Raw genomic sequence first — 17,662 nt, forward strand, 5'->3', positions numbered from 1 at the left:
TTAAGTTGTAAGATCTTAGGTTTAAGTATTCACAATACTTCAAAGCGGAAGTAAAAGGAAAGAAAGGACAAATTATGCATGATGCTTAATTATTTAAAGCGTCCAATTTTAAAGGTAAGTTCCACTTTTAAACTTAGGTTGTCAAGTCTTTCAACAAAGCATTAAAATGAATGTTTCATGTGTCAAAATCAAAGCAACCATTTGAGAATTGAGAAACAACACGGATATAGTAAGGGACCCTCAATATTAGGTTTCATGTATGGTACTTATTATACCACAATCAAAATTAAGCTCACTCCTATGTGTCAATAATATTTATATGGTCAAGTCACTTATTTAATAATTACAGGTAAATTTATTATTAAATATGAATTAGTAATTTGGTAAAATAATAAATACTGCTATCACAGATTTTTTTTTTTTAATCCATCCCCAAGAACTCCTTACTTTGTTCTCTTGGTGACTTGAACCCACAATTTTAGAGTTTGAGGTGGATGAGTTTATTAATTGAGTAATTCTTTCTTGTCTGCTATCACAATTTAAAATTTATTGACAGTGTAAAAGAATCTTTATAAATGTTACTCCCTTTGTTTCAGTTTATGTGAACTTATTTCTTTTTTCGTCCGTTCTAAAAAGAATGACTTATTTCTAAATTTGGAAATAATTTAGCTTAAACTTCCAATTTTATCCATAATGAGAAGCTTTTATAGCCACACAAATACTCTAGGGCCCTTTTTGACCTGTGTAGGACTACAAATTTCGAAAGGTCATTTTTTTATTAAACTCTGTGCACAGTCAAACAGGTTCACATAAATTGAAACGGAGGAAGTAGTATATACAATTTAAATCCTTGTGAAAATTGGATCATATTAGATATCTCTCTCTCACTTGGCTTTTCATCCAATGATCTCCACCGTCCAGTTAATAAGTCTCTCAAACCTCTATAAATACAAATGTTTACTCACTTTGATTTACACTCAACCTCCTTGCTTGTTTTCTTCATTTCCACCATCAAGACACTCACTTCTCCCCTTTCCCATAAGTTATGAAGTAAGCTTTGAGTCATCATCAATGGCTTGCTTGGAACTCTCCAAAGAGGTAATTTTTTTACTCATCATCTATTTACTTTCTTTCTATTAATCAAGAGTATTAATAATTTAGTTATAAAATCAAGAATTAACTTTAATTAGTCCTAGTTCTTTTTAATTCTCTAGAAGAATTAAAAAGCATTAGATTTCTATCTTTATAATCTTGTCATGCAAAGAGAACACATTTTCCTTTTCTATTATAGTACTATATTTTTTCAAGAAAGTGAAAGAGATTGATGATTTCACTAATCATCAGGTGAAGCAAGAAGAAGAAGAAGAAGAAGAGTGCACTAATGATGGAACTGTTGATTTTCATGGAATGCCTGCAATGAAAGGAAAAACTGGGACATGGAAGGCTGGAATTATACTTCTCTGTAAGCTTTTTCTTCTTTTACACAAAATTAAACCACAGTTTTATCTTGAGTAATATATGGAAAAAGAAGGAACAAAAAACTGATATTACACTCTGCTTATCTTTCTTTTTATATATAGTTCCTCCCACCTTATAAAGTTGTCAGTACACTTTGTATAAAGTATTAATATAATTTCTCTGACTTATTTTTAATTTTTTCTTTTGTTTATTACTTGGCGTGTGGAAAAGGTGGTCTTCTTAGAGTTGCCAACTTCTTCAAGATTTTATTTTTCTTTTCTATTTTAGTGTAAACAAATAAAAGTTTTGAATAAAGGTTGATAACTCTGGGAAATTGTGAGTTAATAAATGAAGCCAGCTATCATATGCAAGGAAACTGGAATATGACAAGAGTTCAAAAGTGCAAAGTTTCTAAATTTAAGTAAAATACTTAAGACACGTGTCAAAAGAGGGTTCTCTGATTTGAGAGAGATCAGAGAAGAAACTTCCAGTTTCTCTGTACTTTTGTGATATGAATTTGGCAGTAATAGCAAAAATTCTGTGGAAGAAGACGAGAGAGAAAAAAGGAGGGGGTGTGACAAAAGCATGCAGTAATAGAAAAGACATTTCTGACACGTAAATATATTCATGCGACTGTAGGTGCCACGTCATATAATGACAAAATTTTGTTCTATTGATCACGATTTTTGCTTATCCTACTTTTTGTTTCTGTGTGTGTTTTCTTTTATTATTTACGTTTTTTCCCAAAATAATTACACCCTCCATTTTATATTGTTTGAGCTAGTTTGACTCGGCACGGAGTTAAAAAAAAGACTTTTGAAACTTGTGGTCTTAAAAGAAGAAGGGGTAAAAGATTTGTGGGGCCATGCCATTTGTGTGGCTATAAAAGCTTCTCATTAAGGGCAAAAAGGGTAAAATGAAGAGTTTAAAGTTAAATTATTTCCAAATTTAGAAATGTGTCACTTATTTTGGAACAGACTAAAAAGGAAAGTAGCTCATTTAATATAAAACAGAGGGAGTATTTGATCAGATGGATTGTATTCAGTAAACATGATTGTTAGTTTGTTAGCTATGAGATATTGAGGATGGATGTGTCGAGGGATGTAAGATGATAAGTTTTATGATTTTCAAAAAAGTTGAAGGAAACCAAAATGGAAGTGCATATATAACAAGATGCGGTATAAATTAAGTTTGGTGTCAACTTACTACAACTATGTAAGCTGCAGGAAAAAAAACACGTGGTACGCGCAGATATAGGGTTCGGATTCTATTAGATCTATGCATTAATTAGCCGAATAGATGGATGACGTATTATAAATTGAAAGGCGTGCGTATTAAAAGTCAAAAGGTGTATCGGTAAATGTAAGTGTTCTTATCACATTTTATGATTGGTCATTGGCGTAGCACGTAGAAGAATGACGTATTAAAAGCAGAAAGGCATATCAGTGAATAACCAGTGTTCTTATCACATTTCTTGATTGGTCATACCTTGTCGTTTATTGAGAATGTAGTGACCAGTCCGGAAGGGAGGATTTTGGCATGCCTTGATTGGTCATTCTACTATTCAGAGAAGAAGGAAAACATATCGAATGGAGCATGGAAGGATTTATTGTATATAAACAACAACAACAACAACTACTACTACTACGTACAACAACAAAACTAAAGTCATTCTGCATGCCTTATTAGGGTACTTTATTTTGTTGGGAAAAAAATAAGATGACATAGGTTACATAAGATCTATCAAGGTAAAATGATTAATGATTGGAGTTCTTCTCATGCATAAAATTGGCAAAAAGAGCATAGTGTTGGCATGTTTTGACATTAGGGCATAGTGTATTGGTAAGTTTTGACATTAGGACATAGTGTTGGCAAGTTTTGACATTTGAGTGCTTGCTTAGGTAGTGACTTGGTTTAAAGAGGAAAGAAAAAGAGGAAGCAAAAGATATTTAATTTCTTTCCACAACATGGCATAGAAAAAGATTACCTTCCACTATTGAACGACCTAAGGGATCGTTTGGTAGGATATATTAGGGAAAATAATACGTGTATTAGCTTTGGTAATATTATTAATCTCTTGTTTGGCAGTAGTATTTTTCAACTTATGTATAATACACTATATTCGGTATTATTCTTATACATGGCATACCATAGCATTAGCAATACCATGATTTTTAATACATGGATAAGCATGTATAAAGATAGAATCGGCCTTTCAAAACCTTTCATACACCAAATCAAACAGTCGATAAGAAATAATCTCAGTGTAACTAATAACAACATTACTAATCCCAACAGTACTATACACCCTGTTTCAGTACTATTCTTATACATCCCACCAGACACCCCACCAGACGACCCCTAAATTCTATAGGAATATCACACCTAGGTTATGGTTAACTGCCTTAGTAAGTGTTAATTGACTTTGTAGTGCAAAATTATCACTAATTTCAACTCTAAATCTAATACAGTAAAATGCATTGTGAATATCAATTTGACAAGAAATTGACTGGAAAGGAAAGAAATGATAGGTCTATTGAAGTGACCTAATTAACAAACCTAGTATAATGCTTGGCCACAACTTGTGGTGGTCTTTTCATCTTACTTGAGAGGCTAAAGTTGAAAGTTCTCCACATTTTCACAAGTGTGTCTTGACATTGATTGATTGCTTGATTGATTTACCTATTCAGTCAGTAAATCCCACTATACATATTTAGGAGAATGTAACATCCATATAACCAAATTGACTGATTCAACTATCTCATATACGTCATATACGGACGCTCTTCTAAAGTTGAAAGTTGTCTACATTCTGCAAGTGTGTGATTGATCGATTTACCTTGTTAGCCATGCTAAATCCCATTATTTAGGATAATTTAACATCCCCATATATTAAAATGATTTGATTCAACTATCTCATAGACTGATGCTCTTTTATCTTACATTACTTGAGAGGCTAAAGTGGAAAGTTGTCCATAATTTCGCCTACTATGCCTTGGTCTTGAACATTGATTGATTTACCTAGTTAGCCACTTAATCGCACTATGTAGGAGAATGTAACACCGATAAAAGCAAATTGATTGATCAACTATCTTATAAACAAATGCCCTTTTGTCTATAATTGAGCAATAAAATGGATCACCTAACTTTCTTTTAAATTTGTTTTCACTGTGATTTTATCCAGTGAATCAATGTTTAGCTACTCTTGCCTTTTTTGGTGTTGGGGTGAATTTGGTGTTGTTCCTAACAAGAGTGATGCAAGAAAGCAATGCTGAGGCTGCTAATAGTGTGAGCAAATGGACTGGCACTGTGTACATCTTCTCTCTTGTTGGTGCTTTTCTTAGTGACTCCTACTGGGGAAGATTCAGAAGTTGTGCCATTTTTCAGGTCATCTATGTGATTGTAAGTATCCATTACGTCGCATCTGACACACAGTTTAATGAAATTCACAATCAAACAGATTTCTTATTCCATCATACTTGTCAATCTTGCTATTAATGATTGGTCCGGGATGCAAACAGGGATTAGTACTATTATCACTGGCGACACAACTTTATTTGCTGAAACCGAAAGGTTGTGGGGATCGAACAACTCTATGTGGACCGCATTCAACCATGGAGATTAGTCTATTCTACATCTCTGTGTGCATGATTGCTCTAGGATATGGAGGCTACCAACCTAACATTGCTACCTTTGGAGCTGATCAGTTCGATGAGCATGATCCAAGAGAGAAACAATCCAAACAGGCCTTCTTCAGCTACTTCTACCTGGCCCTGAACCTTGGTTCACTTTTTTCTAACACCATTTTAGACTACTTTGAGGATGACGGGATGTGGGCTCTTGGTTTTTGGGCATCTGCTGCTTCTGCTTTTGCTGCATTGGTGCTCTTTCTTGGAGGCACCGTGAAGTATAGGCACTTTAGGTCTAGTGGCAACCCTATAACCAGGTTTTCCCAAGTTATAATCGCTGCATCGAACAAGTGGAGAGTAGAGATTCCAGAGAATGAAGATGCATTATACGAAGGCGATGAGGAGAGCTCCACAACTGCTGGTGGAAAAATGCTCCGCACCCAAGGTTTCAAGTGAGTATAAAAGTAGTAATGTCCAATTCAAAAGATAGTTATGCCTAATTTGTGGCCTGTGTATTTTGTCCATTTAAGATGCTCTTTTATTAAACACAGGTTTTTGGATAAAGCAGCTTTGATAACATCCAAGGAACTTGGCAATGAGAAGCAGAGCAATCGCAACCCCTGGTGCCTCTGCCCAATTTCACAAGTTGAAGAGGTGAAATGCATCTTGAGATTGATGCCAATTTGGCTATGTACTATAATTTATTCTGTAGTTTTCACACAAATGGCCTCAATCTTCGTCGAGCAAGGTGATGCAATGAAAACTACAATCGGGAAATTCAGGATACCAGCAGCAAGTATGTCTAGCTTTGACATCATGAGTGTAGCAGTTGTAATATTCCTCTACCGCCGAGTCCTTGATCCTTTTGTCAAAAAGATAAAGAAGCACAAGGGTGAGGCTCTAGGGATAACTCAACTTCAACGGATGGGTATTGGACTTATCATAGCTGTGATGGCAATGCTATCAGCAGGAATTGTGGAGTGCTACAGGCTCAAGTATGCTAGAAAAGACCAAGGCTCAATCTCTCTAAGTATCTTATGGCAAATTCCTCAATACTCTCTGATAGGAGCTTCAGAAGTGTTCATGTACGTAGGCCAACTGGAGTTTTTCAATGAACAAGCACCCGATGGACTCAAAAGCTTCGGTAGTGCACTGTGCATGACATCGATATCACTAGGAAACTATGTCAGCAGCTTACTCGTGAGCGTAGTGATGAAAATTTCTACAACTGATAACATGTCTGGATGGATCCCAGGAAATCTTAACAAGGGTCACCTCGACAGGTTTTACTTTCTCTTAGCTGGCTTGACTATCTTAGATTTAGTTGCTTACATAGCCTGTGCTATGTGGTACAAGGGTATAAAGCATGGTGAAATTAGTCAAGAACTTAAGGAAGAGGACAAATGTAAAGTCTAATGTACCAGACAGAATTATCATACTTTTAGGCGTATTTTGCCAGAACTAAATAAATTAGAGGAAGAACTAGTTCTCCTCAACTGTTTGTACAGATTTCTTTCCATACAAGTTCAACTTAACCCATTCGAAGCACCGAATTTTATCCTCAAATTTTAAACTAAAAATCTCGACTTCAGGAAAAAATTGAACTGGTCATTTCTACAACCAAAGTCAACTTACAAGAGCTGGAGAGTTCTGGACTGGTTATAATGCTAGTGTCATTGTTGGCTCCGACATATTAGTTGTAGAATTGACAAACATTTTGTTGGTTCCGTCATATTAGTCGTAGAAGGTGACAAGCATTTAGGAGTTCAATAGCAAAATGAGTTGGATCTAGCGAATAATTCAGTGCCAGAAGAACCAGTATCCATCTTAAAAGCACAAATTGCATTGATATGGACAAGTGTAACATTAACCAGTTTTTACATCAAGAAAAATTTCAATAGCCAACGAGTTCCGAGGAACAGTCAAGAATTCAGCTTTTGGAACCAAAATTAACCAACGTACAGAGGAACCGTGTCGTTTAAATTGTTCTGTTTTGCTTTGCCTCTGATCCTGATGAATTGTTTTTGAGTTCCTATGCACCAGCACATATCCAGAAGGGAACTGTGATAAAGACAACTACACACATGGCTAAAGCACAAAAATAAATTTCATATGATGCTACACGAAGTTATCAAAACTTAAGCTTCCATCCGCCAGAAAGTTCACAATTACAGGAACATCTGCGCCTAGAATTTAAGTTTTAAGAAGATATCTCCCGTTTTCATCATACAAGGAACAACTTCAGATGTATATAAGAAACTTTGAAAATTTGTATCCTAGATGCCTACCACTCGACGTGATTACACCAAAATAAATGGTTGCTACACGTATCAACTTTGAACCTTACGGACTTGTATGTGGTGAGTAGAATGTCTACGCCAGATTGGTTGTGCTCCACTTTGGACAAGAGTTACATATTGCCCATCCTTCACCAAGCTTTTGCTCTACAGGATGCAGGAAACAAAAAGATTAACTGTGTGTACATGGAGCACCCCAAACAAGAAATGCCGAGGGAAATACAGCATTAAAAAGAAAAGGAATGATCACTAACCAACAAAAGCTTGATAGCTCGAGAAAAGGTCTCCTCTGCGTCACTTGAAAACTCCATATATATAGGCACGACACCATGATACAGAGCCAGACGCTGCTTCACCCTTTCACTGGCACAAAAAGATAATATATAAATGTACATAAAACAATACACACAGATGAGTATATATATATATATATATGAGAGAGAGAGAGAGATGAGATATTCACATGGTAGACAAGATCTAAGTTGCTCGGACACGGGTGTGGGTGTCTGACACAGATGTAGATCTAGAGGTCTGATCCTTTGAGATGTAAATTCTAAGATTCGAGGATATGGATTTTAATACGGATACGGGTGCGGGGATCCTACTATAAATAATTCAAAAAAAAATCAAAATATCTCTAAATTATGAGAAATTTTGTGGAATACTTATGTATAGCTTGTAAAGTGTGAATTTATTCTTTATTCTCAAGTTGTAGATTGATTTCCTAGATAAGGTATGCTATTTTCTTCAAATTTACCTTAGTTTTGGTTTGATTTCGGGAACCAAATTGTCATCTCGTTTCGAATCCATCGGTCAAAGTACCCAAAATTGTTTGACCAGATCCAGTACGGATCCCATACCCACACCCAAACCAATACTAGTGTCGTGTCGACGCGTGTGCGGCACCTAAGCTGTTGTGTCTGAGCAACTTAGGACAAAATTAAGAATCTGCATCAAGATTTCTTGACCTCCCATGTTGAAAATACTGACCCCTCCAAATATTTTGTTCCAATTATGAACTTTTTCTTCAGAGATCGCCTTTTCAAAATGTCAAACAAGAGTTGCAAACTCCATAATAAAACAGGGGACATGGCAGAGAACAGCTTGATCACAGGCAGTCAAAAGCTCTGGAACTATTTCAGAATGGGGAAGTAAACAAACACAAGTTTACTAAGGTAAATTAATCAATAAGATCCAAAGATTGTCGAGAAAATAATTAAAAACCAACTAACTTCCACAAAGACTAGTCCTAAAATTTAAGTACTGAAAACTTCCTTCAACATTTAAACAGTGTGAAATGATTTGAATCACCATGAGATACAATAATATTAGCGATCTCATTGAATTATATCATGATACAATATTAATAAGCTAATAGTACTTCTTTAAGGGGACTTACTTGTTTGTGAAGGCAAAAACTGTTGATGAAGGCCGATTATGACTTAACTTTATTGCCATGGACCCAGTTCTTGTGAAGACAATGATGGGAGTGCTAAGGGTATTAGCCATTGAGGAAGAGTGGAAGGCAAACATTTCACCCATATGGCTCTGCAAAATATATCTAATAGATTAAGCATTTTACTTAAACAATTAAAGATCAATGTGGTTTCCTGGTTGGACAATATGAGAAATTAAAAGTCTGGTTAGCTGAAAAGAATTGAATTCATAGCACAAAAACATATTAAGATCCAATATTATATATTATACATACACCGCATATGTACCTTATAGGCGGCAGATTGACTAGGAGAACTAGTGCTTTTTTGTAGGCTAGACTCAGTCCTTAATGCCACAATATGCATCACCTTAACTGCCTTCAGTGGATACCTAATGCATTTAAGGAAATAGATGGTTCAATATTTACAAAATGAATAACACATAGTATAACAAATGGAAACGCAAAGTAAAGAAGAAAATTCTCATTGCAAACTCAAGTGAGAATACATCATGAAAATTTGATAACTCCCGAATTAGACAAGGAAGAAAAAGAAAACGGAGTGGCATAAGAAAGGGAATACTAGAAAAGAACATAACCATGAGGATCTGGCCATCCATAATAGAAAAATAGTCAATGCAGAGATATAAAAACAAATATGCATGCAGAGAAACCTGATATCAATTTAAGCAAATAGTAGAAAAGCAGTCGTAGAAATTAGAAACCAAGATGGATAGCGGAAAATAGGGAAGGCATGTGGAATAGTTTGTGCCTAGAACAAAACTTACTTCCCATGAGCGGTTTCGCCTGAAAGCATTACAGCATCAGCGCCTTCACGTACTGCAATGGAAATGTCTGAAACTTCTGCCCTTGTTGGGGTTGGGTGATCAATCATGCTTTCGAGCATGTTCGTTGCTACTATTACAGGTTTTTGCATGCTCTGACACCTTCTAATAATGTCTTCCTGTGGATACATGCAATAGCATTTTTTAGTTCTCACTAAGTTCCTAAAGTAAGATACAAAAGGGTTTGGAGAGGTAGGAATATCTCCAATAGAAAGGATCATTGACTGTGGCTATAAGGAATGCAGTTCAGTGGTCTGTAATCGTGTTTCAGTAATTCTAGCACTTAAAATTGATTGTGTTAATAAAGAAAAATAAAATTGATTATGTTAAGAAATAGAAACAATGACTTCCTAAACTTGCAAACGTTTTTCTGTTGGTTTCTTCCAATTACATCAGAAATAGAATAATCATTCCCTTCCGACCAAATTGACAATAAGTCACTAACCTTTGACAAGAGTATGATAACACCACACAACACCCAAGTTCGGAAAAGAGGCATAAAATGTTTTTGGAAAGTAAACCGTGCTGATTGAAAGAATGAAAAAAGAGTCTTGTTGAACAATTGTTCTGCTATATTTGCGATGGGGTTTGGTTGCTGCAGACGCATCAGGGTGGGGGTGGGGGTGGGGGTGGGGGTTGTGGTGGTAACAGGCTGAATGAAACATGACAAGTTTGTTTCGATGGGCATTACAGCTGTATCGGAGAAAAAGGTAGACAAAAGTGATACTCAGAAATAGTCCAAACGTAAATGGAAACTCCACAACTCAGTAAACTAACATGAAGATTTTTCATAAGCGGCAGTGCAGTGTTTCTCCACCCGAATTACTAGGAGTTTTGATCGCAAATCTATGCAACTGTGCTACATATTAAAACAGTCTAGTTCAGTTGCCAGGGGAATATATCTTTTGAACATGCTGGTTAACTTGCCATGGGAATATATTAACACAAAATTTGTGAAAATCAACATCAATACTAAATAAATATATTCACCCATTACCCGCATCCCTTCTATAAATTAGTTTTATCACATAAATTTTGCAACCCAAATTAACCAAAGAGCAAAGATTTAACCAAGATGGTGTGGTTGGTGATGAAAATTGGAACGTTTAAGCCTTTTCTAGCAAGAGATGGTATTCTAAAGATCTCACCCTCTCCATTCTTAATAACATGGGTAGTAAGCTATTAAAAGGCTCATAAAAGAAGCTCTATGTATCAGCATTGAAATTACCTGAAGCAATGGGACTTCCTCAATTGGAAGTTCAGCTCCAAGATCACCACGGGCCACCATTGCCTATCAACAGTTGCATAACATAAGAAAAATATCCAAGAAGATGTTAAAGTAATCGCTATTATCATTTAAAAGATCATATATCTGCAATAGGAGTACTTTGGCTTATATGGGCAGGCTTGATATTGCTAAATTAAACAACTTCCTCACCAGTAGAATTGTCAATAAGCTTTGAGACAACTCCCATTAGTACGAAGAGCGTTTTGGGGAGCAACAAGAACTACACAAGAAGATTGACCATCCCTTCTTCATAAGACTACAACTATATTTTTACAGCTTTCCTAGTTCTTCTATTAATAATTTCGACAGCAGCCAGAAACTTCCAAAACAAATGTATTCCAAGAAAGCAAATCAGAAGTCAAATGTTGCTAGTAAAAAGTTCTACGAAGTTTCCAGGAAAGACTCCTGATAGGCATCCATCGAAAGCCTTACAGCCAAGATATTGCCTAGATGTGTAAAATACAAAGGAGAAGGATTGAAGACAATCAAAGGCTTCTCGCAGCCTTCTACTGCCAAACTAGTTAAAATAAGGAATGTTGAAGCTTTTGAAAGCTAGTACTGTCACTTGTTTCTTCTCCTTTTCTTCTGCTTCCTTCCATCCAAATGAAGCTCAAAGTTCCACATGAACCTTTCACATACTGTTCATCATAGCATGAAGCAATCCTTTTCTCATTGTACATAATTCTAGCAATTTGATTATCATAGAGTGACTACTGATGCTATTGTATATGTTCTTTGCTCTTCACATTTCTGTAAAAGGGCTCACCGTATCTTGAGAATTCATTTTAATTTTCACCAACATCTTCACTGCATCATCCTTTACTCGATAAATAAAAGCAAGACACTATTGATACTGCTATTTTTTTCTTTACGGAGCCTTACCCTACACACACGCATACACACACACACACACACACACTAACATAGCAAAAATAGCATGAGTGATTACTGAAGTAAATTAATTAGACAACATTTTCAAAAGATTGAACTAACCCCATCAGAAGCGGAAATGATCGAGTGGAGATTTGGAATGGAGTCTGCACTTTCAATCTTTACAATAACATGAATATCTGCATTACAGCCTGCAGAATAGCTCTTCCAACTTAAACAAACAGATATTAACCATGAAATGCTATGACAAGGTTACATCCCTATAAACATAATAGGCAGAAGATCTTATCCCAAAACAAAGGAAAGAAAAACATAATGGGTAGCAGACACCTTACTTTTCAGGTAATCTTTCAATTCATGGACCACCTTAGCATCCTTCACAAAAGAAACGGCATAGAAGTCGACTTGATTGTCCACACCAAACTTAATATCATCCCAGTCTTTCTCTGTATAAGTTACAAAAAGATCAAGCTAACACGTGATCTTAGAAGAACAACTGAGTAAGCAAAATATTGTAGGGAGGTAGGGGTCCAGAAATTGGATAACCTGTTATTGAAGGCAGGGTGGCACTTTTTCCTCTTACATTTAGATGCCGTCTCGATTTCAGTTCTCCTCCATCAATAACTTCACATTTCACTATATCACTGGTTTTCGATTTCACAGCTAATGACATCATCCCACCTGGATGAAGCAGAGCAGGTATTTGATATTTTATGGGTCTAAAAGTTTTTTTTCCAAGCGACAGGAAAAATTGACAGTAAATCTACATCCAAAGACTACTCTTCTCATTATTGAATTTATGTTTGAGATGAAAACAATCAGAAAACGATATTTAGTCTTGGAAAGAATTATTCACAATTACTAATCAAATTCCAACATTGTGTGCTCCAACTAGTTAATAAACTAAGAAACAACTCACTGCACTATACTAGTATAAATCATTACTCATTACAGAAAAGTAATATTTTGAATATAATTAGTTGTAGGTTGTTACTCATTAACACTTAACTATTAAAAGAAATAAGTACCATATCTCATGAACACAAAAAAGAAAATATTGTTATCAACCAAAATAGAGTAGAAAAGCAAGATTGGAAGAGAAAAATACGGAGAACTGACTAGTGAAGACTAAGAAAAGTTAAGACATGGAAACTTTCATATGAAAGGTTCCATTTGAAACTCTCCTCATGGTGTTCTCAGTCAAAGAATACGAGATACTAAGACTCCATTCAAGTTGCAATGTTCTAAACTTCTGATTCGTGATCAATGAATGGAGCTTTGAAAAAAGAAATAGAGCTTTTGAGGAGACAAGGGCTAACTAAGGAATTTGGGAGGGGGGCCTACAAGGCGAACTGCACACGGTGAGACAATTGCCTCCCACGTTCACCCAAAGGCGTTTCTTAAAGTGTCTCATCCTGAAGCAAGTCCCAGTTTTGCCTTTTTAGAACATTGTTTGTGCTATAGCTTTGTTTTAGCTAAGCAAAATGAATAAACAGAAACTCAATTACCATCAACGAGTAGTATGTCTCCGGCCTCCACATCATTTATGAAATCATCATAATTTACACTAACGGTGTCTTCTGTGCTGACTCCTCTTTTAATGCTAAAGTTGAATTCTTGACCCTCCTTAAGGAGAATTGGTTTGGGCACATCTCCACTTCTTACCTCAGGTCCCTACAAGATATATCACAGGCAACCAAAGAATATGATGGAAGGAGCTTGTTAGCATAGTGCGTGTTTATACTAGCACTTATATCTCATCTTAAAACAGTAAACAAACAATTTATTTTCAACATCGAATGGCAACTGATAATTGTTATCCACAATGCAGTGACTTGTTTTTTTCTTTTTTTTTGATAATAGTAACATCAATTCAGTAACTTGTTCATAGAACAACAAGAAACATTAGGCATTTTTTACAATTGAAGATGAAAAAACAAGTAACAGAAGATGGATCTCAATTTTAATTTCCTTTTGGTCGAAAAATAGTACCCAACAAAAGCAAAAGCTCAGTTCGACGACTCTCATATCAGTTGAAATAATTATATTGCCACACCCATTTGCAAAATTGTGAATCCCAAAACCTAACGAACAGACTAGCACCATACAAGTTCCACATGCACCCAAAAGTTTGAAGTCTATTTTCTGGTGATGCTAGTGATAAGTGGTAGCTACAACGACTATTAATGGACAGGATTGTCCAGTGTCCAATCTGTTTCTTTGATAGAATAAGAAACAAAATATTAAGGAACATGTCCGGCAGGCCTCAGCATACAGAATAGAATACCTGGAAAACAGTTTTACCATCTAGTCGTCCCAAACTTAGTTTATAAAAGAAAGGAGCCCAAGTCTTTGTTTGATATATGAAAAGGATGTTTTGTCCCTTCACCTTCATTACTCTACCACCACCACCAACACCACCCCATACCCTTCTCACAGTGTTCCCAAGGATTAGCAAAATCGAAATGGTGAAATTCTTTGGTCATCTCAATGGGTTCAAAAGCCACTGAAGCTACACATATTTTCTTATGATATTGACACTCCAAACAATAGTAAAAGGCAGGACAATTGAATAACCAAAAAAGTGCTGGACACATGTATCCCACTCCAACCGGCAACATATTAGACCTATGCTATTAATGTTCTTTCCTTTTTACAGCGGTAGTCTCTGGGTCAGCTTCCGAGTACTTGTTATCTTCCACCAACACAGCTACTGCGTAACTCTGCCCAATAAAGCTTAGGCTTATGGGAAGAAATCACCTAGTGGCTTTGTCTCTACCGAGATTTGAACCATGATCTCCAAGGTTTGCACCCACTTCATTGATCACTAGGCCACATCCTCGGGTGCTTCGACCAATGCTATTACTGTTTCAAACATACATTTTAAACAGAAACTAATAATTGCAGCTATAAAGCTAATAATAAGCATTACCTTAGTGTCCAACATTATTGCAATAACCTTGTCCTCAAATTGAGCATTGTATTCTTTAACAAGGTCAATCGTTCTCTGATGCGATGCGTGGTCCCCATGTGACATATTCAGACGGGCCACGTTCATTCCAGCCTCTGCCAATTTCCAGATCATCTCCCGTGAGCTTGTGGAGGGACCAATGGTGCAAACTATCTTGGTTTTTCTTGGAGAATTCAGATACACACTTTCTTGCCCCAGACTGTAACCACTGGACTGAACAACAGAAGGGACAAAATTACCATAACTTGCTTTTAAGGACAAATGACACATTAGAATGTTCAAAGTATGCACTGTTACAGGAAACAAATAGTGAAAAGGGAATAAGCTCATTTTGCTCAAATTAAAAAACATCTATTAAACTTGAAAACATTAGAAAAGGCATGCTCAAAGTGTCAGAGGCACTAAGCTCTTCACTAGAAGGAAATGGTTTGAATTTCTTTGCTCTCTTTTCATATGTTCCTCTTTTTGCCCTTCTCTGAGATATCAAGAAAAAATACACCATGAGGCAACATGGTTTGCAACTCTTCCAATTAAATTCAGCATCAACAGTTCATATGGGAGTCAACTGATACTTTAACAAGCGTCCATCATATTCTCAAGACATTCAGAAATTATTATTAATGGCTCAATGGCATAATCCTGCTTTTGGAGATACTACTACGATGGAATACAAGCAATAAATCACAATGTAAAGCAAACTCATGGAGACCACTCTGCATTGTGGAGGATCTTTATGTTTGCTTTAAGATATATCACAAGCATAGGACCAATTCATGAATGAAAGTCAAAAGTAATAATTGGCTAACAGAGTATACCAGACTAGGACCAATTGCTAGATAATCTAGAGGAATTCACATCCCTCCATTTACTTAAAAGTTTAGCTAGAGAAAAATTCAGGATGCATTTTCTCATGAATGACTGTCATTCTTGCCAATTAAAATTTATATACTTCCGCATCTACTCTATTGCACTTGGTTTAGAAGGCCAGCCTTTACCGGGCGGAGCTATGTATGGTGAAGGGGGTTAAACTGTGCCGGTTGTACTGCATATATAGGTTTAAAAGAAAGTTATATATATAACCAGCACAGAACACCCTTCACCATACATAGCTCCGCCACGGTCAAGGCTGGCCTTCTAAACCAAGTGCAATAGAGTAGATGTTGAATCCCCTTTATATAAAGAAAACTTTTTAGTGCAATGTTGCTTTCTGAATCCCCCTGTTAGAATTTCAGGCTCCACCACAAGCGTTGACGTTGCTTCTCTGGTGAACTGTAGGACAGAGTAGGAGGCACGGAAACAGCCCCTTGGTTCACATGCAAGATAAATGTTCCATAAGATATACGGCCGCCCTCCCCTGTCCTGCAGTAGCCCGAAAGTATTTCATGCAAGGGGTCAACTTTAACAAACGCCAAAGGGGAGAACTAGAGTGCTTCACATTTTTGGCTAGAAAAGCTGATGTCAGTGACGTGTAACATAGAAAGAATAAGGAATAAACAAAAGTACAGGTCATTAATCAATCATCAATAAAGAGCTGAAGAAACTTACAGAGGGTACATTGAAATTAACATAATTGGCATAAACATTGTTATTAACGCCATGAATATGCTCAGGTGATTGAACGGCCATGATTTGATTCCAAGTATTCACTCGTTTCCTGTGACGAGAATCGGAGAAGAACAAATCACCGACGTTCTTGGCCGAGGAAAGCCGATCCAATGACGCCGGTTTAGCTGCGGCGTGTAGTCCTGTAGGTAGATTCATTGTGGCCATTGAACAAGTAACAGAAGATGAAGAATAGAAGAAAGAGAGAGAGAAAGATATAGAGCTGTGGTAGCTACGGAGAAAACGAGAAGAAAAAACTTGGAGAGAGTGTGTGTGTGGTGAATGTGAGGAAGAGGGAAAAAACAAAGAGAAGTTGAGTTCCGAAGAGAGCGGCTGTCTACAGAGGCTCAGAGGATTTTGAGACTGTTGGTGACTAAGACATTTTCTAATTTCTTCTCTTCTGCCCTACTGTCCCACCAAACTCGCGCTTCCCCCACGCACCGCACGTTTGCTTCACTCTCCACTACTATTTTTTTATTTTCTTCCTTTTATTGGATAATAATATATACTTTTACTTAATATGTTTTGTCTTTTCTTGCTCCTTAAAAATAATAAATAAAATGCATAATATATCATAATTTTTATTTTAATTGATGCATATTTTATTGGATTTGAGAAAATAATTAAAATTAGTAATAAATACCGTGGATATAACAGGAGATTTTTTTGTTTTCTCTTAATACGCATAAAGTGTCAAGTAAAAATAAAAATTTATTTTTTATATATATATCAAATAAAAATGAACGAAGGAAATACTAAAGTACTATTGTATATGAATAATAGAAGTGCGGATAAAAAGTACATCTTAGTTGTTTATTGGTTTAATATGAATATTAAAATAGAATAAGTAAAAGGCTGACTTTACTAAGCCCTACAAGTTAAGAGCGTCAAATTCAGGGGCGAATCCAGCGCGTGACTTATGGGTTTACGCGAATGTGTAAATGTTTTTTAAAAATTCACTAAATATCTATAAATATTTGAATGTGAACCTAGTTACTATTGAAAATTTACTCGAGATCGTTGTAGGAATCATAAATATTAAATTTTGGATTCGCTTTTGGTGTCAATTGTGTATTACCGTTTTTCTTAGCGTCTGTTTGGAAAGCCATTCGATAATTGGAATTTATGTAAATAATAATCTGTTTGTTAGTTATAACGTAAATACAATTATAATTACAAGCATAATGTTTGTTTCTTTTACCATTTCCTTTAGGAACGAGTTGTGCGAATTTGGTTTTCGTTTGTT

General features: G+C 36.0%; 2 protein-coding genes across 2 annotated transcripts; one reads left to right on the forward strand and one right to left on the reverse strand.

Annotated features, from left to right (window-relative positions):
* Window positions 1-998: 998 nt before the first annotated feature.
* On the forward strand, window positions 999-6,586 carry LOC109237141 (protein NRT1/ PTR FAMILY 7.3-like). The gene is made up of 5 exons (XM_019403404.1): window positions 999-1,098; window positions 1,345-1,462; window positions 4,643-4,860; window positions 4,980-5,539; window positions 5,639-6,586. Exons 1-5 carry the CDS (start codon window positions 1,072-1,074, stop codon window positions 6,501-6,503), a joined length of 1,788 nt encoding a protein of 595 aa, XP_019258949.1. The 5' UTR covers window positions 999-1,071; the 3' UTR covers window positions 6,504-6,586.
* Window positions 6,587-7,176: 590 nt separating this feature from the next.
* Window positions 7,177-16,869, reverse strand: LOC109237151 (pyruvate kinase isozyme G, chloroplastic). Its single transcript, XM_019403411.1, has 12 exons — window positions 16,360-16,869; window positions 14,776-15,027; window positions 13,352-13,517; window positions 12,390-12,524; window positions 12,179-12,289; window positions 11,946-12,034; window positions 10,893-10,955; window positions 9,608-9,783; window positions 9,109-9,211; window positions 8,784-8,932; window positions 7,639-7,747; window positions 7,177-7,531 (listed from the first exon to the last, which is right to left on the reverse strand). The coding sequence occupies exons 1-12, from the start codon at window positions 16,582-16,584 to the stop codon at window positions 7,418-7,420; spliced, it is 1,692 nt and encodes a 563-aa protein (XP_019258956.1). The 5' UTR covers window positions 16,585-16,869; the 3' UTR covers window positions 7,177-7,417.
* Between the last annotated feature and the right edge of the window lie 793 nt (window positions 16,870-17,662).

The sequence above is a fragment of the Nicotiana attenuata genome, unplaced genomic scaffold (genome assembly GCF_001879085.1).
Source record: "Nicotiana attenuata strain UT unplaced genomic scaffold, NIATTr2, whole genome shotgun sequence".
Taxonomy (NCBI): domain Eukaryota; kingdom Viridiplantae; phylum Streptophyta; class Magnoliopsida; order Solanales; family Solanaceae; genus Nicotiana; species Nicotiana attenuata.

Excerpts from the sequence above, each read along its gene's own strand:
- LOC109237141 (XM_019403404.1), top strand. The coding sequence starts at position 1,072 with ATGGCTTGCTTGGAACTCTCCAAAGAG. Across the intron at positions 1,099-1,344 it reads GCTTGGAACTCTCCAAAGAG|GTGAAGCAAGAAGAAGAAGA; the intron begins GTAATTTTTTTA and ends ACTAATCATCAG. Across the intron at positions 1,463-4,642 it reads GGCTGGAATTATACTTCTCT|TGAATCAATGTTTAGCTACT; the intron begins GTAAGCTTTTTC and ends GATTTTATCCAG.
- LOC109237151 (XM_019403411.1), bottom strand. The coding sequence starts at position 16,584 with ATGGCCACAATGAATCTACCTACAGGACTACACGCCGCAGCTAAACCG. Across the intron at positions 13,518-14,775 it reads CAATAATGTTGGACACTAAG|GGACCTGAGGTAAGAAGTGG; the intron begins GTAATGCTTATT and ends TATATCTTGTAG. Across the intron at positions 7,748-8,783 it reads GTTTTTGCCTTCACAAACAA|TGAAAGGGTGAAGCAGCGTC; the intron begins GTAAGTCCCCTT and ends TTTTTGTGCCAG.